Source organism: Drosophila persimilis, unplaced genomic scaffold, assembly GCF_003286085.1.
Source record: "Drosophila persimilis strain 14011-0111.01,24,50 unplaced genomic scaffold, DperRS2 tig00000002-arrow-pilon, whole genome shotgun sequence".
Lineage (NCBI taxonomy): Eukaryota > Metazoa > Arthropoda > Insecta > Diptera > Drosophilidae > Drosophila > Drosophila persimilis.
Genome location: NW_020825289.1, coordinates 7,684,507 through 7,708,069, shown reverse-complemented (window position 1 = coordinate 7,708,069; position 23,563 = coordinate 7,684,507). Strand labels below are relative to the sequence as shown.

Here is a 23,563-nt window from a genome sequence, read left to right as displayed (position 1 = left end):
GGATTCTTGCGTGTGTTTATTTATGTGAGTGTGTGTGTGTGTGTGTTTTGTCTGTCTGTATAATTTTACGTGAGTTCGTTTCCGTATTTTGCTACAACAAAAACTATGCCTTACAATAATACTTTAGTTACAAGTTTATTTATTCATTTCATCTTGCTTGCTCTTCTCGCTTTTCATAAATTTCCTCTGCGCTCTTCATGCGTCTTTCTCTTCTCTACTACTACATTTCTCGCTTGCATAACTAAAAACAATCAACAAAAGGAGTTAAGTTCAAATAAATTTGTTTTGCAACTAATAATTATGTATATGTATAATCTAAATACGTATATTTAGGGCGTTGGGTGTGGTGGGGAGGGGAGTTGGGGGATGGGATTGGGTAGAAAAGGAGGCAAACGTCAACTAAAATTAAGCCTTACACATTATGCGGGGGGTGCGGGAGTGTGTGTGTGTGTGTGGATGTGGTGGATACGGGTGAAGGAAGGAATAAAAACACTAATTACAAAGCGATATGGCAACACTTTTCGTGTGTCTGCCAGTGTCACCACACACACATGGCGTGCCCAAACCTCTCGCGCGATTGTTTTTCTTGCATGTTTTTCCATTTTTTTGTTTTTGTTTTAAATAACTAAAAAAAAACTGTATAACCTTAAACCAGGCGTCTCTCTGTCCCGCTCCCGTATGTCCGTCCGTCGGTCGGTCCGTCCGGTACGGTCTGGTCTGCTCTGTTGCACACATCTTAAAGCTATACACAAAAAGTTAAGTTGAATTGTATAAAGATTTCCTTCTTCTGTATTGATTTTTGTATCCGGCAGAGGAACGCCGCTCACGCCCCCATCCCACTGGTTGACCCAGCGGGATGGATGCCAGGCGTGTTGGCATCGGCAGCAGGATCAGGTCGTGAAAGTTCCCCTTAGACGGACGAAGTCCTAGAATCGAATCCGTCTGCACTCCCACTCCCACTTCCAGGCGGAGCTGAGCCGAAGGGAGTGCCCTGAGCTGGGAGACAACATACCACCACATCCACATCCACGTCCACGTTGCTCTTCTGTCGGTTGTCAACAATTCGTGTAGACGCCTTGTGTGTAGTACAGCTCCGTGATGCGCTCCGGCAGGGTGCTGTACAGGTTGGTGATCAGATCGAGCGGCAGTCGGGACCACGCCTCCTTGATGCGGAATATCAAGTCGTCCTTGCGCGAGAACTTCCGGCCGCCGTCGAACACCTCTCGGATGAGCCAGCCCCAGATGTTCTCCATAATGTTGAGGTCGTGCGCAATGGACGGCCACTTCTGGGTCTTGAGACCCTTGGTATTGAGCAGGTCCTGGGCCGTGGGCAGTGCATGCGACATCCAGTTGTGGTCCTGCAGCACAAACTCTGTGCTACCACCTAGTTTGCTGATGATATTCGGTCGCTCGCGCATAACGGCCTCGATGCATGACTCAGGACGCAGTTTGGCTGACGACACCTCCAGATGGAGGGCCCCACCCACACAGATCATCAGGTAGATGTAGACAGAGTTGCCGCGCGGCCGCTGCGACAGAGTGCGCTCGTAGTTCCGCAAGTCGTGAAAGTAGTAGGAGAAGCCGTCGGGTCCGTCCAGGTTAAAGCGCCGCTCGTCGTGGAAGACCACCCGTCGCCAGTGCTCCTCGCTCCACACGATGTACGTGTTGGCGAAGTTGAGGCGTTCCGTCTGGTTGTACTGCGAGAGGGCGGGCTCTGTTTTCAGCTTCTTGGCGCAGTTAGTTGAGCTGGAAGAAGAGGCTGACGAAGAGCTCGACGACGCCGACGAGGAAGAGGAGGAGGAGCTCGATGACGAGGACGAGGTGTTGGCATTGCCGGCGGCCGAGGCTCGCAGGAGCGCGTTGGCAGCGGCCGCAATGTTACTGCTGTTTGGTCCGCCCACTGCCGTGACCCTTTGGATGATGGTGGGTGATACACTGGAGCCGTTCGACTGCTGTGTGGGCGCATGACTGGAAGCTGTTCCTCCTGTACTGGAGCTGGCCGCTGAGAAGTTGGAGTTCTGGTTCAGAGCATGCACGGGCAGATGGGTCTGTGGCGGTTGCTGACTTTTCAGCGGAACGTGCGGATTGCTGTGGCTCATCTGTGTCTGTGGCTGCAGCTGGAGCTGCTGCTGGGGCTGCGTCTGCTGGTAGTACGGATGGTGGTAGCTGATGTGCTGCTGGTGCTGGTGGATTGTGGGCTGCTTCAACTGCAGCTGCTTTAGCTGTGTCTGCGACTGGGCCAACAGCTGCTGCTGGTGCTGATGTTGGTGATGCTGGACCGTGGTTGCGCTCGGCATCTGCTGTATTCCCGGATGCTTCAGATAGTAATGCAGAGCCATCAGGTTATTGGCACTGGTCTGCGCTGTGCTGGTGGGGACTGGAACAACTGTGGGATTGCCGAGGCCACCACCGCCGGCCACTAGCTGCACTGTGGTGGTGTTCGCTCCTCCTGGCTGCTGGCCGTGTACGGCAGCTGCCGCTGCCGCCGCTGCTCCAATCGCCCCCGCGCTGGCGGCCAGCTGGGCGGCTGACTTCGGGTCATAGATGAACTTGTTGAAGTTCTGCAGATCGTCCGGACTGAGCACGATCGTTTTCATTTGGAATCTGTTTTGCGATGAGGATAACGATTCAATTCGTTTGAATTTCACTTTAATTTCGATTTAGTTGCTCATGGATTGGATTTGTTTTGTTCCTAGTGTCTTCTTGGTGCTATCCAGCACTGGTTTTACGCCCCCACGCGTACTGGCGATGTGGCAACGCTGGGCAAATGCAGTTCACGGGGGATCGAAGTCGGGGGGTCTGGTCTTCTCACAGTTTTTGGAGCTTCGATTACGCACGCACAAACGCTCACGCACTTTCCGCTGGCTGGGGCCTGGCTTGATTTCCAAATGCGTTGTGTTCGTTCGAGTTTTTGGTTTTTCGGTTTTCGGTTTTCGGCTTTGGGCAGCAACCTGTCCCGTCTCCGATCTCACTGCTAGCAGCTACCTCTCTCTCTCGCTCTTTTTCTTTCCGTATGTGTGTTATCAAAGGGCTGGCCCGATCAACTGTGAACACTCTCTGGGGCTGCTTGCTGTCTTCTTCTGATTGCAAAACTCTCTGCTCGTAAAAAGATGTCGGTTTACTTTCCCACCGTCAACCGGGCACGTACAATGCTTCGTCTCTCTTTCCACTCGTGCGTGTGTGTGTAAGTGAGCTGTATGGGTAAGGGTATGTGTGCGAGCACTTCCAATATGTTATCCTCTTTTGTTGAAGTGGTTTTTCTTGTCGTTGCCTGCCTGCCTGCCTGCCTGGCCTGGCTGCTGCTGCTGCTGCAGTTGCTCGGTTGTGCTGTGCAAATGTTTCCTTGTTTCTTTATTCTGCGTGCTCTGCTGCTCGCTTCGTGCTGCCGCTGCTGCTGGTTGCTGGCTTCTCTTAGTTATTCCGTTGTCGTCGACGTTACCTGGAATAAAGTAAAGCAGGTATGTGAAAAAGAGTCTTGTTTCACACTTTGCATTGTGTGTGCTTATATATGCAGTATACATACTGTGCATGTGTAGTATGTCTGTGTGTGTCTGTACTTGCACATCCACACAGATGCAGCCCAAAACATGTATTCAATAATTTTTTGGCTGGTGAAATCAACAAACCAAAATTTTCTGAACAGATGTTCAAAATGCTCAGATTTCAGGTCGGGTCGGCCCTCTCCTCTCTTCCCTAGCAGAAAGTAAATAAAAGGTCTTCCTCCGGCCTATCCGCCTGTCTGTCTGTCTATCTGCCCGTCCTTTTCTCGCCGCCTGCCTGTCGTCGGTCCCTTTTGTGTATTCTCTTTCAGCACGAAATGAGAGCACACACACACCTACACGCAAGTGCAGTTTTCGACTTGCAATTTTAGTATTTTGGAAATTTTAAGCAGTTGCAATATTTGCAACTCCGTTTCGTTCCGTCCGCCCATCTCTCTCTCTCTCTCTCTCCCTCTACTTAGCTTCTCTGTTTACCTTTTGTTTTTTTTTTTGTTCATTCTTCTTTTCGTTTTTGTTGTGTCTGCTCCTTGTCAGTGTGGTGTGGTCCCATTTCTTGCGAAAATCGAAACAAGTGGTTGGAGGGTCAAAAGTACAGCACAAGAGAGAGCGCACACACACAGAGGTAGAGAGAGAGCGAGAGCTAAAGAGAGAATGCAAGAGAGCAGGTGTTGCAGAGCTGCACTGAAATTACTGTAATCCTACAGTCCCGGGTTCCAAAAATATATATTCCTGGATTTGTTTTCGATTGGAATGCCAAATATAAGTTTTTCTATTATTTCCATTTGTTGTTGTTTTTTTTCAGAGGGCGCCGCGATAACGTTGCGGCCACATCCCCGGATTATTTAGTACGTGTGTGTATGTATTTGCCTTTATCATCTGACTCGAAATGCGACTGCGACGACGACTATGACTATGGGGGGCGATGACGACAACGTTTCGCTGGCCACGCGCACGCACATGCTCCACCTTGTATTCCCCCTCCCCCCGGGTTAAGGGCGGCGGCACCTAACTAACTAATCGCCTAATAAATTTCATTTCAATAAAATAGTTTACCCTCGTCCACTCTCGCTCTCGCCATCCCCCTTCCACTTCCACTTCCCCTCTCGCTCTTTCTATTTCCATCTGGGAAATTGTGAATTTAATACGCATGTTTCTTGCCAGAGAAGTCCTACTGCAATTTCTCCAGTTATAATGAAATTAAAACTAAAGTCTGCTCTCGACGGGGATGAAAATCCTGTTTTTCGATTAAAGCAAGGGAAGAAAGCTGGCGCTGGCGCTGCCGCCTCAGCGGCTGCCGCAGGGCATTGTATCCGTTTCACTTCATCTACGTCGCTCGTGTATATGTGTGCCTCTGTGCGTGTGTGTGTTTGGGGTTGCTCTGCGGATGTCAACTGAAGGACTTGGACTGCTGCAAAGTCGGTCGTGTATCGCTGTAGTCCCTCAGCTGTGGCACCGGAGTAGGTGCAGCTGGAGCCAAAGTCTCACCAGGGTCTGTCCGGTCAGCGGGTCGAAAGTTCAATGTGGGAAGACGAGAAGGCTGGGTAACTTTTTTTTTTTAAATTTAAAAGAGACTTTTGCCAAATTGGCCCGAATTCAAAGCCATCTTTCGTGTTTATACACAGATTTTGATGAAATAATTTTACAATATTGAACACACTAGAGAGAACTAAAAGTTATTCCCTCAATCGGGTGGGCACTGTATGTACCAATTTGGAGGAATGTATTATTTTCAAACACAAATGCCCTTGGCAGTTCTAGTCACATTGAAAAACAGTTCATTGACTTCTTTTAGGGGGAATCGAATCTCTATAAACGATTGCTTCCACGCAAACCCCAGATCCCTTACCGATCAATATGTCAATCAGTTGCTGGCGCAAATGTCTGTAGAGATTTCCACTTAACGTTTGAGCTGAAAGCGACTTAGATCCACAGTTATTGCTGCAGCTTTCTACCGATAAACAGCTGGCCCACAATCGATATCATTCTCCGCCGCTCATTTTCCATGTCGATTAAATTCCGCACTGCATTCTTCTGCGCAATTATAAGAAGTTTGAGATATGTACGGAGCACTGATTGATAGTTTAGCGAGTGCTCACAAGTTCCAAGCACACACTCACACACACACACTCGTGATAAGATACAGCAGAAGGCAGCAAGCAAAAGCTCAAATGGCACGAGAACCTTTGTTTTGTTTGAACTTTGGCCTTGTGTTCGTAAATGAACGCCAAAAACTGGTTGTACTTGGGTGAAACTACATATTTCACTGCCGTCGCAGTAGCAGTCGCTGATGCTGGTATCAAGAAATTTGTAGGAGAGTAGAGCCCTTGGAATCACTGTAGGCATACAAGTTTTGGTTTGAAAATGTGTCTCCTTACAAAAGGTAGTACAATTTTGAGTCGTCGTTTGCAACGCTCTGAAGGGAGGCACGTTTTTATATTCATGAAAATGAGACGCCAGAGAATCGGTACAAGCTGTTTACCAATTTTGAAGATTACTCAGGCTCATGTTTTCTGCAAGAAATTGTACTGGAATTCCCTTCTTGTTGCGTGGATGGATAGTCGAAACGAGCAAAGACAACGTACAATCTAATCAATGCTGCAAAATATGCCCTTGACAAATTTCTTAATTAAGTTGGACATCTGTAAAACAATGACTAATCAGGTTTTAAGCAATTGACTCATGTTCGAGGAACTGTTTCAGCGTTATTTGCCGTGACGTTAGCACATTTCCATCCAAAAGTGATTCACATTCGATATTTAAGTTAAGTTTACGAGGAATATCCGGTACCACATGGATTCACATTTTATAGAGCTTTCACTGGGTTCCATTAACACAGGTATCCCTTCAAGAACGGTGCTTTCAGCACGTTTTAATTGGCTGCACTATTTTCACGAACCGGACTGTATTTGTATGTATATTGATATGTATTGGTGTTGCTGGGCAAGCCCTATGACCAAAGGAAAATGTATCGTGGAATATTTCACGGACTACGCTTTGCGGGTGGGGATCGAATACGGTTGTCGCTGCACTCTCTGCAGTCCCCACATGCACTATACCCTCTCCCTTTTCCATGGCTATACCCTTTCACGTTGTCACGTCTCGCGTTGCACTCGCCAGTTTCCCGTTACGTTGCATTCAAGGAGCCAGCAGAGCAGCTCTCACACACAGAGCAAGAGCCGAAGAGAGAGAGAGAGAGAAAGAGATGCATATGGGATATGGAATGGAGAGATGCATGAACATGTGTAAATATCCAAAAATATAAAACGAACCCAACGACCGAACGAAACGCTCGACGTAATAAAATCCCTTGCGCTCTGCGGACAACGACGCTGGCTGCTCAGCCGCTGCGCAGCCACATGCTTTTTTATATTTATAAATTGAGCCAGCCCTTATGTGTTCGCTCTGCTCGCTCACGGCTATTTACAACAACAGCAGCAGCAACAACAACCAGTCGAACCAAACGTATACATACATACAATATTGTCTCTATGTCCGAACATGCGTGCGTGTGTTTGTGCGCGTCGTGTTTTTGTGATGCCATCGCGATATTGAAAGTACATGTGTACATACAAATGAACACACACATATATTTATATGAATATACGTGTGCACATATGTATGTATGTACTTATATATCAACGTACGTTGAACGAGAATCGAATCGCGTTGAAAACTGCTTGTGTTTGCGAACAACGGGACGATCTGATACGAAGTGCTTCTTTTTTTCAGTTAATTCTTTATATGTACATACGTATATATGATCATTTACGTTTTTTTTTTCACGAAAAAAATATGGCTGCACAATAAAAAGCGTTGCTTACGCTGCTTTCCTCACAATTTTTCACTTTATAATACATTTATTCTTTTTCTCAATTTTGTTTCTTGCTCTTTGGCTGTTTTTTATAAAAATTATTGCTGACTGGCTGATTGGATATCGTTTATTCCGTTTACGTTGCGTTTGTTGGTTTGCTTTTGGGTTTGAGTGCGTGATTACGCCATTTTCTTTACTGCTGCTCCCTCTGCACGCCCATTCCACATTTACCTTTTCGCTTGAAATTTGTTTTTTTTTTGTCGATTTCCACACGCGTACACTGTCTGGAACGAGTAATATATCTAATTTTTTCAATCAATTTTCTGACGACTTATCCATACTTTTAATGATTTTTTAAATGCAATTTTCAACTTTTATGTTTTCACCAGTGTGGCCGCGGTGAGCCCCTCAGAAATATACCACAATATACGTCGCAGTATCAAGATATACCAAAATATACTGACGAATTTTTTATTCACATTCAATCATATTCCTCGATTTTGATATTCGGTTGAGTATCACTAACTAGCTAGGGTCTTCAGCTCAGAACTCATAATTTTATCCGATTGAGGAATAAATTTCCTACAAGACTAGATAAATTCGGTTACTCATTTTTATTGATTTGTTTCAAAAATTAGTTATAAACACAAGATGTAAACAACGATTTCCAGAAAATTAAACTATTTTATGTAGAAAATAAACGATAACAACAGATTTGTTACATAGCAACTACGTTTGTATGTAATTATCAAAAGCGACACCTGAAGGGGAAATGTGTACGTCTGTTGACAAGCTTGTCCGTTTTTTTTCATGGAAGCCGAGTGGAAGCGCTAGTGTGCAAAATTCTCCGTTAACTCTTTGGCACGCAGTTTCTCCGCTATTTTTGAAAAATAAAGATTTTGATGGAAAAAAACGATCAGAATACTATGCTGATCACTACTAATTTGATGTGGCCTGAGACATGGCTCTAAGCTAAGTGAAATTTCTACTCGATTTTTACATTGGTGCATCGTAAAAAATGTTTTGAAAATACTAGAAAGAGATAGACATGGAATCTTGCAGTGTGACCGCGAAATTATTGATCAAATAAACGTTCTGATCCTCAGAAATATAACGTTTCATTTTCAAAATATACCAATGAAAAAAAGAACACTACAGGTAGTATTTTAGCAGGATAACAGCTTGAGCTTAACCGGCTTTGAGATTCTTCTTGAAGATCCTTTTACTTACCAAAAATACACGATATCTTTGACATACAAATTCTTTAAGTTTCATATTTTTCGCAGAGTATTTTTTAATACCAACTGGCGCTGAGAAAGTTTTGCTAGTTAGGGTTGCATTTTAAAACAGTCGGCTAAATACTGCATAAAAACGTTGGAGCGTGTGTTAGCACAACGAGGTAGCGCTAGCAAACTGGCTAAAACATATGATGTCAGCGTCCCGAGTCTTTTATGCATAAATATGTTTATGATTTCTTTCACGTACAATTTGAATATATAGAAATGCTCATTAGTTAATTTCAGCTTTTAATTCTCGGGCGTTAGCAGCCTAATCGGTTGGATTTTGAATGACTATGAGTATAAAGTCCTTGTCGGGAGCCACCATGATTTCGTGCTTCTTCGAGCGCACCCGCAGGAATGTCATGTCGTTGGACGGGTCCAAATCTCTCACAACGCTCCGAGCCTTGTCAGCCAGCTGACTCATCAGGCCAGCATATTGCACGGTCGTTGTATTGTCCAGAGTAGACTTCACCGGAATACCTAATTGGGATCGGATTGGTCATCAGTAATTAAGGTAAGCCATCTATGCACCCACCTTCATTGTTGACCACAATGGTACCTACAACGCCTTTGTGACTCTGGATCCGTTTCAGTGTCTCCTCAACCTCTTGCGACTGAAAATGCGGGGCGATGATATTGTTTGTAGATTATAATAATACCGGTTGCCACTTACCATGTTTACAATTAATTTGATTTTTTTCTCGCAAAACAATAAACTTTTGTTTGCTCAATATTAGCGATGGACGCTACTGCTATCGATAACATCGATTGTAGACAAATTTCTGCCGAGAACCAATTGGTTCACCAGCACCCCACCAGCCAGTTCCATAAGTTCAATATAACACATATCGATATCAAAGTTTGAAATGAATTTCAAAATGTTTTGGACTATATTTTTAATTATATACATTTCAAAATATATCCCTTGTGCCCAAGGTGATATCCCCTTGGCACCAAATTAACGTTCTACTGACTTTTAATGTTTTATATGTATTGGAAAATATATACTGCAGCATTGACCCACATAGCGCCGTTTCTACTGGAAACGCGTCTTGGAAACCACCCAAATCATTTGTTAAAAAAGAAACTAGGTGAAAAATCTGTATACAAACAGTTTATCAGAGATAATCACTGTAGCAAAATGTTACTAGATGCTCCAGAAAGAGTAAAACTATATACATTTTTGTTTTAAATTAGTTTGTTCATAAATATCCTCTACTTCATAGCCCCCTCGATCTCTACGGTACGTGGAGGATGCTTTCGATCAGATCAGTAAAAGGAGAAACATTCGGGACATAGTAATTCTCAACGATCTGGGGCATCCGGTAAAGAGTACTATGGGTCACGATGACTCCGTTCAGTTTGCTGGACTTTTCCAGGCGATTCGCGGACGACTGGAGCGAGGGATGAAGATAATTGATCCCACAGATGAACTTTTAATGCTAAGAGTGCGTACAAAAACCAACGAGGTTCTGCTAACGCCAGACTCCAAAATCACAGTTATTGTCGTACAAAACGCCCAGGATGATTTCCAAAAATAATTGATTCTAAAATAAAATTTAGTTGTACCTGACACTATAAAATTTGCTAGATATATCAAAGGTCGGTAATTATATATATCATTGTCTGTAATTATGTACATTAATTCAAAGGCGATAGGATGTTTTTCTGCTAAAACAGTTTAAACGGAATTATCGAATTATAATGTTCTTATAAATAGGGGAATGTTCAATCCAAAATATTTCAACTGAAACGAAGAATAAAAATAATCAGTGGGTGGCAGAAACTGGTCAGTCCCAAATGCTTGCATAGGTCGATCTTTCAAAGCATTAAAGGAACTAGGGTATAAAAATTGTCCGTACTACATTTCATGCACTGACGTTTTCTTTCGTAGACCTTTCTCGCTTAAACCTTTTATTATGATACAATCCAGTAAAAGGGAGTACTTAAAACCAGCCAGTCTTGTAGAAAATTGATTAATCCGCCGGACAAAAGTATCTGTTATAGGCTGAGGATTATATTAAGCTAGTAACATTAAACCGAACATAAAAATCGAGGAATATAATTTTCAATCATGGAGAGAGAACGATTAACCCATAGTCGACTAGTGGGTATTAAAGTACACTCCACTAAAACATGAAGAATTTTGGTGCAGTTCAGTTGAAAGTTGAAAGTTCAGTTCCACAAGAAGAATTCACAAACAGTATTATTCCTAGATGGTATACCATTCAGTCTGAGCCACTTTAATAGACGAAATCTGGAGATATTCGGACAGTCGCTAAGCGCGAATATGCCGCTATTATAGGATAACATTAACAGCACACATCATTGTTCATTGTTGGTTTGGGTGCCCTTTACCACAGGTTTAAATATATCGCACATTATTAAAACTGCTTTGGGTAACTGAAACGGTTTTGTAACGGAAATGAAGCGAGTAAGTAAGGATCTCGTGGAATAGGATAGGATTGATCTACAAGGAGAAGTTACAAAGAGTATTATTTTCCACGACTTAAATCAAGTAGATCATCTGTTTGAATAGAGGGGGAATAAGTGGTTAAGTTCGTTTTTTTAATCGGTATATTTACGGTATATTCTGAAAATGTGACGATATATTTCTGAGAAGCTTATCGATATACTTTGTAGCTTTTCCAGGGTCTAAATTGAACCAACGGTATATTTACAGTTTCATCAATCTATTAAATTTCATTTTTAGCGTTATAGAGAATCTCAATAAAAGCAAATATTTAGAATGGGCCTGTCAAGGCCAAAATTGATTCATTAATCGGATAAAATTATGTGGGCAGGGCTGAGCATTCTATCTAGCTAGTAATGTTCGACAGAATATCAAAAATATGTAAAATATAACTTGAATTCGTCAGTATATTTACGGTATATTTTTTAAAAGAGACGGTATGTTTCGGTATATTTCTGACGGTCTGGCGGTATATTTTATCGATCCGCGGTCACACTGCGCTTATCCGCCTCGCATTGCAAATAAAATTAAACAAACACACATAATCAATCTAATTGCAATCGGAGCAAGAAGAGCAACAATACTACTAGTGCGTAACCGATACGATCCGACCCGACTTTTATACTCGTGCAGATTACGTCGCGGGCGGAGAATTTGTTGGTGACGTCGCCGTCTAGGGCGTTGAGCAAACAAACGTAAAAAAGCGAAACGTGTAAACGTCGTAGAAACCGATAAAGCAGACGAAAGAAAACGAATCAAATACGCAGCAGATACAATAGAGCGGGAGACGAGAGAGAGAGAGAGAGCGAGTGGGCAGGCAACAGCTAAAGAAGCAACAAGATTTGTTTAAATCTATTCATTTTTGGCAGTATTTCGCAAATTGTGTGCTTTACTAAAGTGTATAGTGTTTTTGTGCCGTGTGCGTGCTGTGGCGTGGATTCCACATAGAGTTTTGTAGAGTGCAACCCCAGTTTGAAATTGAATCGGTAAATGCAGCGCCGCAAAAATGTGCAGCCTAACTTTGAACAACGTTGTGAATGTGACGCAGCAGGATTTACACGACCTACTAGAGGTTTTCGAAAAGAAATCCTTCGAGGCGGCGTCCTTTGAGGAAGGCTCAGCGGTAAGTGTAAGCTAGTGTGTGTCTGTGTGACATACATTTGGTCGCACGTGCTTTTGTGACTGTTCTTGTGCCGGAGCAGACATGCAAACCGTAACCGAACAGTGTGCGCCTACCCTACCACAAGGACACGTCAGAGGGCCATTACTCCGGTGCCGCGCCCCAAAAGTGCGGCTTAAATCAAAATGGCTGCCGTCGTCAAGTCTCTGTCTGCCCTGAAACGCGCACAAATCGTATTCCTCAAGAAATCAATAAGCATCTTGTCCACTAGGAGACTCCACATTCATTGGGTCTGTTGCCAAGTGGTATGCTCCTTTCGGCCCCTCGTCTTTCGGGCCTTATCGGAATTCTATGAAGCCTATCAAACGTTGACCTCGAACTACAAACGAAATTTGTTATAAGATATGATATGAGACTCCAACGCGGTAAATTTATACACAAATCCACCTAATCTGTATCGTTCTGGGACTCGTCTTCGAAACATTCATGACCGGCATAGCTACAGCAGCCACATGGGTGAACTTAGTAGGCTTTTATTGTTGTTGCTTTTGCTCTCCATCTACACCCCCACCCCCGTTTGTCACGCATGCCCGTTAACGCTAATCGACAAGCCTGTCGCCAGGCAAACACATGCCCCGCTATCGGGCAATGTAACACGGCATTACTCAGCCGGTAATGGCAATAACAACAGAAACAACACCAAAACATAGCCTTGCTGTTCCGCTACTCTTTGGGATGCCCCCCTCCCATCTGGGAAAAACACTTGGTAACAAAGAAAGAAAGGAAATCTAAATAAATACTTGGCACGTTCGTATCTATCGTTTTCATTGAGCTTCTGTTGTTGTTGTTGTCGGTGCTTTTGTGTTTGTGCAGCTGCTGTACAAATAATTAATATATTGCACAGCTATTGCCAATTGCAATAAAAGACTTTGTTGCAGCACACACACACACACACACACACGGAAAGTATTTGCTGACTGGCAGTTTATCAAACAGTTGTTTTCCTTATCACAGAAAAGCCACCACAAAACAAGCGCCAGCTTTTCAACTTGATTTTCCACAATTTTGCCCGCATTGCCCCTGTTATCTGTGGAGCAACAAGTTGGAAAGCCTTGGTTAAACAGGTCGACTATGTTATACCCAGCACTTTTATTTTGGATGAGGAAATATCTTTAACGAAAGAAAATAGGCACTAGCAAATTATATGCAATATCACCCACCGAAAAGGGGCTTTACACATACCCAATATACCCTTTGACAAGTAAAGGGTAGCAAAACCTGTACCTTGATACGAAACCTTGCATTTGATTGGTGGGGGGTGCAAAGGGTAAATATATTTTGTTATTATTCTAATAAAAGATGCGGCTCTCCAAAAGGTTCAAGGTTAATTTCAACGTCGAATGGTTTGATTAGATTAGCCAGTCTATTAAATACTGGTACAACACTTTGAGGTGAGGTGGTAGACCTGGCCAGAAATGGGGGTGCCTGCAACATGCGCACAGCAGGCGTAATGGGAGACGATCTAGAGCCGAAGTCATCTCCTCTCCCGAATAGGAGCGAAGGTTAAATCCGCGAGAGTCACAATATTCTGACTGCAACTGTAGTTTACACTCGCATGTGCACTCTCTCTCTCTCTCTCTCTCTCTCTTTACCTCCCTCTTCTAGCGAGGAGTGCGAAACGAAATATAATCACTCACCTTTTCGTCAACACACCTTGTGCCCCGAGCGGCCAACTCCCGTAACTTTTGCTCTTTCTGTACAAAAATAGCTTTCGTTCGGCACGTGACCAGAACAATTTGCGTCTCAGATAACGCCGACTGCGGCCGACTGATGATGGAAACGCTTTCGATTTTAATCGGACTAAAGTACCATAAATGTACACCAAGATATTGAAACATTTATTATGCACATCCAAAAAAAAAAAACACCAAAAAACATTCATATTTCTAGATTAGTTTGCAGCATAGACACCGAATTTGTGGGAGCACCGGTTGCACTCTGAGCCGTTTGCACTTAGCCATCCTGGAAGGCCCGCTTGATCTCATCCTCGAAGTCGGGCGTCTCCAGATCTATACGCCGATAGTCCGAAATGCCCTCCATCTCCAGCCTGTCCTGGGCCCAGAGGATCAGCTTGATGAGGAACATCATTTTCGGCTGGACGACCTCCCCGCCCTCGTACTTCAGGATGGCATTGTTCAGCTCGCCGGCCACCTGCAGCCGGTAGGCGGGCTTCATCAGGTCCCCGAAGGGACTCTCCTCGGGCTTGTCGAAGGCCAGCAGGGCCAGGGCGCGCTGCATCTCCCGGATGTTGTCCGAGTGCACCTCGCTGAGGCCGGACTCCTTGCTCTGGGCAAAGTCGAGGGCCTGCTCCACCTTCTGCTCCCGTATAAGCTCTATCAGCCGCAGCTGCTGCATGTGGAAGTACATGTAGTTGTTCGTCTCGAAGAGCTGCGGATACAGCCTATTGGCCAGGTCCATGGCATACTTCACTTGGCCACTGCGCACAGCATTGCGGATCCTCACGCGATCATCGATGCTGTCACCCAGAGAGCTCGGCTCCAGCGACGACTCGGCCTTGAAGCGCTGTGCCGCCTCCTGGTATCCCTCTGTGGAGGGTTAAGTTGGAGCCGCTTTAACGATTTCTTTCCCCTGTGGCGTGGGAGGACACAAACCTGTGATCAGATAGTTCATCACCAGGCGATTGAGGTCCGCCTGCTTGATCTGAAAGCTCGACATTCTTTGGGCCCACAAGGTATTGGGGTTCGATGCAGCCATCCGGAATTGATCTAGTATACGTAACAGGTACTAAAAGATGGAGGGAAACAGAGAGAGAAGGAAAAGAGAAGAGAAGAGAGCGCTGGGAGCAGAGAGGGCTGGACTTCGTGCTGCCTCAGGGTCTTACCTCTGGAAAAGATCTTCAATTAGAATGGAAACCTTTCTGATAATAGGATTTTAGGGATTATATGTACTATCTAGGGATGTAAACTTCTACTCTAGGAATGAGGTCCATCCAATGCCTATCTCTATGATAATGATGATCATTATCATCAAGCTCTACACCAACAATGATCATTATCAGTTTTGTATTTTTTAATGCTTTTGTTTTTCTTTATTTTGCACACTTGATGATTTATTTTTATAAAAACAAAAACCTTGCCCAAAACGACATTGAATGTTGTTGCAAATGCAAAATATATTTATATACATATATATTTGTATATGTATGCATGTGTGTGTGTGTTGATGAGTGCGCATGAATGTGCATGTCATGTGGAGCGCCATCTTCGTGTGTGTGGGCGCCAAAATGTACGATAACTGTATCGAGCCAAAGCCCAAATAGTGCTAAAAATAGCAATAAGTTGGTATACTTTTAAATAATTTTTCACTTTTCCCCAGACGCACTCCCTCACTCACTCACTCACTCACTCTCTCTTTCTTTCTTTCTTTCTTATAAAATGTGTATTATTTGTTGTTGCCACCGAACCCACCTGTTGTTGTAGTTGTTGCTATAGTCGTTGTTGCTGTTGCAGCTCCAGCCTGCTGATTATGCTTATGTTGCAAATTATGGAAACTTGATGGCCGTCGAAAATTCTGGGCCCAGATAATTGGTCGCCAAGGTGGATGGGTGATGGGTTGGGGAGCCACCCGGAGGCTGCGGAGGGAGTGGTATATAGACAACTGCAGCAGCAGTTGGGTCCTGGTTCCTGGTTCCTGGTTTTCGGTCCAGGCTGGTCGGTCGGCCCCAAACAGTGTTGGCCTGCGCTACGTTGAGCGTTTCCTCGAGCACTGGTCCCGGGATAGCTGCACTTGGTCCTGTGTTGGGGCAGAGTCTCTGGTTTTCTGTATCCCGCCTCTGCATTCCAGTCTGCAGCGAATTTGCTGCTGCTGCTGCTTCCTGCGCCCACGCATCCCTGCACTGCACTCGTTTTGGGGGTTGCAACTAACGGGAACTCTCCGCGCAGCTCTCCTACAGTGCGACCTCTGCCACGAGTGACGCACACGTTCGATGCTGGCTACCGGGCACGCCACGCTCTGGGGTCTGCTGCACGCCTATGCCCGTTGGCAGAGCTCTCTGCGGACACCCCTCCCTGCCACGCCCTGGCAGATGCAGCTGCAAGCCGTGCCGCAGTCATTGTGTGGGCGCTTTGAAATTCGCGGCACAGGAGCGCATGAAAACGAGCGCAATGCCGCGGAGACTGTCACACCTTCCAGCGCAACTGCACTTCCGCACAGTGGGACGCGAGCGGTAATTATGGGATGCCGATTAAGGGTTGTTCCCACACCAAGAATTCCCTGAACATCCGGACTGTATTGCATAATAATTCTAGCTGTTGTAATCTGATCTCTTCACGGTCAGTACCTGAAATTTTCCCTTTTTTCGATGGAATTTTGACAAATTATTCAAGCCTGGCCAAAGCCATTTATTCGCCTTGGACTTTGCCCCACGGTGGGTTGATGATAACGACAGCGACATCGACACAACGATGACTCTGTGCGACCTTTTCTGATTTCCTGTTGCACGTTGAACTTTACGCCCACGCCTGGGCACGTGCCCCCCACACCACCGTCCTTGAACGGCTCCGCGTGTGCAGTGGGGCAGCTGTTGCTGCAATGTGCGTCGGCCGGACCGCAGACACTTGTGACAGGTGCCCAGGAGCAGCAGCAGCACCAGCAACAGGCACTGCCTACTGTACGGCGGTGACGAATGGGCGTAGTAATGCCACCGGTGGGGGGCAGATGCAGCTGCTGGAAGTGCATGCGGGGGATGCAGCCGACCGGCGCATGTCCAAGAGAGAAAAGAGAGCGAGAGTTCGATTTGATTAAGGGCCTCAAAAATGGGAGTTCCAATACTTCCAGAGATGCTGCGGCCCCAACCCCAACCCCAATCCTTTACCGGGCGTTCCCTCCCTCCATTATGAGGCATTAGTTGTGCAATTCTTCTGCTGGTCGGGTTAACTTCGTCGGAACAGAAGGTACCACGCATCCATGAATAGAAGAAGGGCGTCGCTGGGCCCTGGCGCGATGATGCGATATCCCCCCGCTGTTCCAGATGGATGCTGGAGTGCCGGGCCGTGGCCCTCACACCGGTTGCTGCTGTTTCCTGCACGCCTGATAGCTGGTAGATAAAATCGATAGTATCTGAAATGGCAATGCCGTGTTTTCAGGGAACGAAACGGCAATGCCATGTGCAGGAAATGGCAATGCTTTGCCGTTCATAACCTATTTTCGATGAGCGGCAGAGCTGTGTGGGTGTGGGTTCTCCATCAGAGCGGATGGGGAGCGGGAGCGTAGCTGGAAACAACTTTCTTTATGTGTCAGCTTTTATTAAGATATCGACTGCAGTGCAAGCAGTCTCATAGGAATTGCTTTGACTGGCTCTTGGTCTGTGTGTAGATCTTTAAACAGGAATAAATAAGCAAATAAGCAAAATACAAAATGATATCCTGTGTATTAAAGGACGGTCGTGAGTCAAATAAATCCATGTACTTCTTTGATCTTTGTGGGTTGCGTGGGCGAGTGCAAATGTCTTCCTGATTTCTGTCAGAGAAGCGAATAAACTAAGTATTATGATGCATAGATAGACAGATAGAGCCCCCACTCATACTGCCACTCATTGTGCTCAATTATAACCGCATGTGTTTTACGCGTTCGAGTACCCAGCCAGATGTTGGCATTGGGGGGAGGATGTTGGCCCACAGCAAAGCTTCCGGCTCGAACGTGTTTGGTTGTTGTTCTCCCTCCCCCGAAAACAAAGCGGTTTCAAAGTCTCTTTTGAAAGTTGTTGACAAGATACAAATGTGGCTCGGATCGGGTTTTTTTTTTGTTTTCCACATGCAGCACACACGCATACATACATACATACGTATGCAATCTCTATTGCACCAGCAATTTGCATATTAAAAGCTCACTAATCAAAGATCCCCCCCCATTCGTATAATGTGTGATGGAGACTGGCATAAATTAACTGAAGAGCAGGTTGTATAAAAAGGAGAAGATTGACAATAAGTGAGTAAAGGAGTTTCCTTTGAAAACTCTTGAACAAAACGTGTCCGATTTTTGTTGTTTATTTTAATCCCCTTACCTATGTCGGCCCAAAACTAAGTTCCACATTCTGATCCCCAAATCAACACAAATTAATTTCTGGTTTTCGGTGTCTTTGAACGACGAACGATAAAAACAAAAACTTGAAAACAAGGCATTGCATTGCACATTCGAATGTGTAATCGTGTAAGCGGGAACAAGGAGAACCCGTAAACACGGAAGCGCCCCATGCCTTGTACCCTGAGAGTACTCCGTTGTGTACGTGTGTATGGGGTGTGGTCAGTGGCCCCCACTCGAAGTTCGACCTGTTTCGAGCACTGAATAATTCATTCAAGAAAAGCCATTTTCCCTGTCCGCCGCCGCCCCAGATTGATGAATATGCAACAATCGCGGGAATCGCGTCGGGTCCGTCCTGGGTCCCAGGCTCGGGGGCCTCTGTCGCCGATAAGCCAAGCCTCTGCAAGCAGAGCGCGAAAGAAACCGTTGTTTTGCCTCGCTCAGAGCTCTGTGCTCTGTGCTCTCTATTGCTCTGCTCTCTCTCTTTCGTTGCCTGCTGCTCGCCTGGCCCCGGACCGGGCCGGCCCGGGCTCGGTTCGGCTGCGCTGCTTGCTGGTTTCTTGATTTGTGGGATTTCTTTTTGCTGCTGGTGGCTTTTACTTCTTTTTCTTTTGTGTTTCTTTTTTTTTCGGCGAGGCCGCAGAAAACTGAGAAGAAAAGTATGCCGCTCCACGCAGCGCCGATTTCTGTTGGCCCAGCATCGGCAAAGTCTTTGAAATCCGGGTTTGTAAGAAAACTGCATTGCAGCTCCCGAAGCAGAGTTGAGTCTGGGTTTCGAATTTGTTATTTGGGTCAACGATAATGATGCAGCTGATGATGATGATGGTGGTGTCGCGGTGTATGATCATCAGTCCACAAACTATTCCTCTGGCGCTGTAAATAACTATTTCGCGCGTTTGTTTGTTGTTTTTAAGTTTTTACAGCGCCTTATTAACAGGCGCACAGCGAAAAGCGAACGCCAACTGGAGGACAGTTACAGTTGCATGCAGTTGCTGCTCTTTCTTACAAAAGAAAAAAGACAACAACAATGGCAACAGCACGCGGTGAGCAAGCAGTTCAATGCATACAACAGTAACAGCTTCTCTCTTTGTGTGTGTGCATGAAATGACAGCCAGCGAGCGTCTCCAGCTTGGAAGAGTACTCTCTCTCCCTCTCTCTCTGTCTCTCACACACACACAGCTATCGATAAGACTGTGGCTTAATACCCTTGCAGAAAGAGAGAGAGAGAGTACTATAATGAGGGCCAGATGTTTGCAGCACAGTAAATTAAGCTTTTTCTTCTTATTGATCAACAGCAAGGTATTCCAACGTTATAGCTTTACATACGAACAATCGATCGGGAAGGGTATCAGAAGCTTCGGTCCCGCAGATGGCCTTTCTTTAGCATCCCCTTCCCACTCACAGTAAACAGCGCCTTCTCTCGAACGGCGGGAGAGCAACATAATTTCCAACTATTTGTAGTTGTAGTTGTTGGCTGGACATTCAAAGCCACAAAATGGCAACCTTGCATGGAATTTGTTATTATAAAAATAAACATAAAAAAAAGAAATAATATTCGACTAACCTTTGGCTTTTCCGTTTCTTTTCCCCCTTATCCAACAAGCAGAAGTAATTGCGTTTTAGTTGTTTTGCTCGTTTGCTTCGCTCTCCATAGTTTTGGCACCCACACACTCACACACCCCCCTATCTCCCTCACTCACTCACACAAACACACAATGGTCTTTGTTTTCACCACGTTTGTTGTGCTCTGTAGTTCGCTTTTGTTGTTGGCTGTTTTCTTTTTTGCACAGCCTTTGCCTTTGTCTCTTTTTATTTGCACATTTCTCTATGCTCCCTGTGTCCCTGTGTTTGTGTGCTAAAAACCTGTTTCGACCAAGGTGTTTGTGTGTGTGAGAGTGGTGCCGCCTGATTTTTGTCTGCTTTTATCTAGTTTTTTGTTGTTGTCTGGGACAGCTGGCGGTTGTGGCTGTGACCCTCCTCTTCTCCCCCTCCCTACCCAAGGCATCTATTTTTAGCGGCCTTTAGATTTTCTCCCAGACCTGGCGTTCAATGCTGTGTCTCGACAAACAAAAATGTGTTTGTTTGCTGGCAGAGATGATTATAAAATTGTTTTGTATTAATTGATGTTACCGCAACGACAGCAAATTCCAGACCCTTCCAGATTTGTATTCGTTGCAGGCCCTAAGTTCAATGGAACTCAAGATCCAAAGAACAACAGCCACACAAGATCAGCTCAGAAACCAGTTGCACTTCTCTGTCTAATCTCTCTGTCCATTAAGACGCCGGCAGCGGCAGAGTCGACGGACAACGTTGATTTATGCAAGCAATTGACTTTGCATGTCGTTGGTTCATAAAATATTTAATAATGGTGTTTAAAAAAAAAACAATGATAATGAGTGGTGAGTGGGTGAGGTCGTTGGATCGGCGTGCTGCGAATCCTTATTCCTCATTGGATGCGCATCTCTGGCTTGATATTAATTCTTTAAAATTTCGTCCACAGGAGTACGAGATCTCCAAGAAATGCGAATACCTGTTCAAACTCGACTACAGCCTCATTGAGCTGGACAACTCGAATGGCCTGCTCAGCCCGCGCTACCCTGGAAGGATACTCATACCCGAGTCAGAGCATGGACACATGGCCAAGACCCTGATACCGGGCAATGGATTGTTCAGTGCAGGAGGCGGCTCCTCAGGGACAACGGCCACGACAACGCCACTCAACAGCAGTGCCGGCAGCAACTGCAGCGACGGTGTGGGCATCCAAGCATTTGTCACCTTTGCCAATCCCCTGCAGACCCCGGTCCCGCCGCAGCCTCAACCACAACTGCAGCCCCAGCAGCCTCCATCGACACAGTCCGCGCAGCAAAACACCATCTACGAGGACCAGTACGATATACAGCGTATGAGGGAACTGGTCACGATGGCCAAGTACGCGCGGTGCCGTCAAAGATTCGCCGTTCCCGTGATCATGTACCGGGGCAAATACATTTGCCGGTCGGCAACGCTGTCGGTGATGCCGGAGACGTACGGCCGCAAGGTGGTGGACTATGCCTACGACTGCCTCAGCGGAAACTATGCGACACCCAACGGGGAGGAGAACGACGCCGACTCCACGGACGAGTCGCTGATCAATCACATGAACGACCAGTCGCAGTCGCAGTTCAGCTACGACGAGGTCATCAAGAGCGACATCCAGCTGCTGCACACCCTCAATGTGTCCACAATAGTGGACCTAATGGTAGAGAACCGCAAGATCAAATACTTTATGGCGTAAGTGTTTGGGAATACTGATCTACGTTCATATGCATGTCAGAAGGCTAACCACAATTATCTATTGCAGCGTATCCTCCTCGGAGAAGGCTGATCCCAGCAATCATTACAAGAGCTTCAACCTGCTGTCGCTTCCGTATCCGGGCTGCGAGTTCTTCAAGAAGTTTCGCGACAACAACTACATGGCCAAGAATCTGCACTACAACTGGAAGCAGTCGTTCAACGATGCAAACATTAATATACCCAATCTGGGGCCCGCCGCCGACATTGACATCATCTGGCCGGAGTACCGGGACTGGGATCTGGTGTCCATCACACAGAACTATCTCCGGGCCACGCTCAAGTACATACAGGAGGATAACTCTGGCCTGCTCATACACTGCATCAGTGGCTGGGATCGCACTCCGCTGTTTGTCTCCCTGGTGCGGCTGTCTCTCTGGGCGGATGGACTCATCCACCAGTCGATGAACGCCATGCAGATGGCGTACTTCACACTGGCCTACGACTGGTACTTGTTTGGCCACCAGTTGCCGGATCGCCTCAAGCGGGGCGAGGACATCATGTTCTTCTGCTTCCACGTGCTAAAGTTCATCACGGACGAGGAGTATAGCATAGTGGAGCATCGGAAGCGGACCAAGACCTCGAGCAGCAGCGGGAGCAGTGTCATAGTCATCAAGTCCGACTGCTGCGACGATGAGCCGCTCAAGGAGTGAGTGCAGATACCAGGGGACTTAGCTTGATCATAGTTTTTAACGACTTCCTTTCTTCCTGCACAGAGACTATATCCTGGCCTTCGATCAAGATAGCAACGACAGCTATTCAAACTGTTCCAACTGTGATATGTCCATAACAGATAACTTCTATGCCACCACAACGGCCACATCTGCGCCAGTTAATCCGCTGACCAGCAGGTCGCCCAATCCTAAGCGGTAACCGAACTCTAGCCTCCACCAGCGAGCCACCTACTGACCTCTCCTGTATTCTTTCAGCTCCCGCACTAGCCCGATATCGGTTCCCGGCTCGAATGCGCGGCAGCGTCAGGAGTCCACATCCTCGAACGGCAGCTGGCAGGTGGTCACCGACACCGGATCCATCGACTCCATGATGAACGGCAGCTACATGATGCGCTTTGTGGCGCAACAGACGGCGGACGCCACCTCGAACATTCCCATCTGCAATGGCGGCAATGGCTATCACTGCAGCAACAACTCAACGACATACATGGGCAGCGGTAGCGGCAGCGGGAGCAGCATCAGCAATGGCAGCAACACAACGCACGGTTTCCCAAACGGTTCCTCCAAAGATGTGGGTGGCAGCACAACTTCCAGCAAGCAGTGCATCAACTTGTGAGTCCCCGCAGAATCAGAGCAGCAGAATTCAGTACTCATTTGTTTCTCTTCTCGGCAGACGTAAGCAACGCCTCAATGCAGTGCGAGCCATCTTCATACAAGCGTACGGCAAGACAATTGGACTGAAATTCAAAGAGGGCTCCTCCATGAACCTGGCCACGTTCATTGGCAATCTGGCGGACCAGCTATTCTGAGCTGACATACCTGACCTTCTACACTCAATGAAGGGGTAGGCCCACGCCTTCTTCGACCTGTTGCAATCGATCTTGTTTAAGTTAGCTTTCTGCCTGTTTTTGTTTCTTGTTATAGTGATGCGCTTTTCCACATTGACTGTATTTTGTAGACCTGCCTGTTGAATTGCGTTCTTGCGACTGTTTGTTGAATATGTATGTAATGGCCTAATGATAAGCATCAAACGAACCTATGTGTACCCCATTTCCGTCAGGGAACCAACTCCTAGACAACATGCATAGTACAACTCGTTCTCTGACCTATAAACCCCGGTCCTGTTGAGGCCTTGTCCGCCACTTCGTCCTCGTTATCCCGCCTGCCGCCTCCAGTTCCAGCTCCAGCTCCCACTCCCGCATCTCCATTTTTGTTTGTTTAGTTACTAGTTCATCGAGCATGCGAAGCAAACGATATATGAAAACCAATTCGGATT

At 46.1% G+C, this 23,563-nt stretch overlaps 5 protein-coding genes across 8 annotated transcripts; 2 read left to right on the top strand and 3 right to left on the bottom strand.

Annotated features, from left to right (window-relative positions):
* Positions 1 to 340: 340 nt before the first annotated feature.
* Positions 341 to 7,639, bottom strand: LOC6591094 (protein MTL1). 2 transcript variants are annotated; one of them, XM_002016090.2, is made up of 2 exons: positions 7,543 to 7,639; positions 341 to 3,439 (listed from the first exon to the last, which is right to left on the bottom strand). In XM_002016090.2, the coding sequence occupies exon 2, from the start codon at positions 2,595 to 2,597 to the stop codon at positions 1,056 to 1,058; it is 1,542 nt and encodes a 513-aa protein (XP_002016126.1). In that variant the 5' UTR covers positions 2,598 to 3,439; positions 7,543 to 7,639; the 3' UTR covers positions 341 to 1,055. The 2 variants fall into 2 exon arrangements, with proteins under 2 accessions (XP_002016126.1, XP_026840906.1); XM_026985105.1 differs by lacking the exon at positions 7,543 to 7,639 and adding an exon at positions 5,347 to 5,543.
* A 1,181-nt stretch (positions 7,640 to 8,820) lies between these two features.
* LOC6591093 (dynein light chain roadblock-type 2) lies at positions 8,821 to 9,332 on the bottom strand. The gene is made up of 3 exons (XM_002016089.2): positions 9,265 to 9,332; positions 9,127 to 9,205; positions 8,821 to 9,071 (listed from the first exon to the last, which is right to left on the bottom strand). The coding sequence occupies exons 1-3, from the start codon at positions 9,265 to 9,267 to the stop codon at positions 8,860 to 8,862; spliced, it is 294 nt and encodes a 97-aa protein (XP_002016125.1). The 5' UTR covers positions 9,268 to 9,332; the 3' UTR covers positions 8,821 to 8,859.
* A 400-nt stretch (positions 9,333 to 9,732) lies between these two features.
* LOC6591092 (dynein light chain roadblock-type 1) lies at positions 9,733 to 10,132 on the top strand. Its single transcript, XM_002016088.2, has 2 exons — positions 9,733 to 9,756; positions 9,818 to 10,132. The coding sequence occupies exons 1-2, from the start codon at positions 9,733 to 9,735 to the stop codon at positions 10,130 to 10,132; spliced, it is 339 nt and encodes a 112-aa protein (XP_002016124.2).
* A 1,476-nt stretch (positions 10,133 to 11,608) lies between these two features.
* LOC6591090 (myotubularin-related protein 14) lies at positions 11,609 to 23,543 on the top strand. 2 transcript variants are annotated; one of them, XM_026986512.1, is made up of 7 exons: positions 11,609 to 12,187; positions 20,784 to 21,553; positions 21,624 to 22,262; positions 22,330 to 22,482; positions 22,543 to 22,899; positions 22,961 to 23,131; positions 23,212 to 23,543. In XM_026986512.1, the coding sequence occupies exons 1-6, from the start codon at positions 12,071 to 12,073 to the stop codon at positions 23,094 to 23,096; spliced, it is 2,172 nt and encodes a 723-aa protein (XP_026842313.1). In that variant the 5' UTR covers positions 11,609 to 12,070; the 3' UTR covers positions 23,097 to 23,131; positions 23,212 to 23,543. The 2 variants fall into 2 exon arrangements, with proteins under 2 accessions (XP_026842313.1, XP_002016122.1); XM_002016086.2 differs by having other exon boundaries at positions 22,961 to 23,543.
* Positions 14,062 to 16,193, bottom strand: LOC6591091 (glucose-induced degradation protein 8-A homolog). Of its 2 annotated transcripts, none has more exons than XM_026986514.1 (3): positions 15,673 to 16,193; positions 14,857 to 15,088; positions 14,062 to 14,790 (listed from the first exon to the last, which is right to left on the bottom strand). In XM_026986514.1, exons 2-3 carry the CDS (start codon positions 14,957 to 14,959, stop codon positions 14,198 to 14,200), a joined length of 696 nt encoding a protein of 231 aa, XP_026842315.1. In that variant the 5' UTR covers positions 14,960 to 15,088; positions 15,673 to 16,193; the 3' UTR covers positions 14,062 to 14,197. The 2 variants fall into 2 exon arrangements, with proteins under 2 accessions (XP_026842315.1, XP_002016123.1); XM_002016087.2 differs by having other exon boundaries at positions 14,857 to 14,991.
* Positions 23,544 to 23,563: the final 20 nt, after the last annotated feature.

Bases quoted from the DNA above. Each gene is read 5' to 3' on its own strand.
- LOC6591090 (XM_026986512.1), top strand. From the start codon at position 12,071: ATGTGCAGCCTAACTTTGAACAACGTTGTGAATGTGACGCAGCAGGAT. The intron at 12,188-20,783 runs GTAAGTGTAAGC...TTTCGTCCACAG, and splicing joins CCTTTGAGGAAGGCTCAGCG to GAGTACGAGATCTCCAAGAA. The intron at 22,263-22,329 runs GTGAGTGCAGAT...CTTCCTGCACAG, and splicing joins GACGATGAGCCGCTCAAGGA to AGACTATATCCTGGCCTTCG.
- LOC6591094 (XM_002016090.2), bottom strand. From the start codon at position 2,597: ATGAAAACGATCGTGCTCAGTCCGGACGATCTGCAGAACTTCAACAAG.
- LOC6591091 (XM_026986514.1), bottom strand. From the start codon at position 14,959: ATGGCTGCATCGAACCCCAATACCTTGTGGGCCCAAAGAATGTCGAGC. The intron at 14,791-14,856 runs GTTTGTGTCCTC...AACCCTCCACAG, and splicing joins GATGAACTATCTGATCACAG to AGGGATACCAGGAGGCGGCA.
- LOC6591093 (XM_002016089.2), bottom strand. The intron at 9,072-9,126 runs GTGGGTGCATAG...GATCCCAATTAG, and splicing joins CATTGTGGTCAACAATGAAG to GTATTCCGGTGAAGTCTACT.
- LOC6591092 (XM_002016088.2), top strand. From the start codon at position 9,733: ATGTTACTAGATGCTCCAGAAAGA. The intron at 9,757-9,817 runs GTAAAACTATAT...TCTACTTCATAG, and splicing joins TACTAGATGCTCCAGAAAGA to CCCCCTCGATCTCTACGGTA.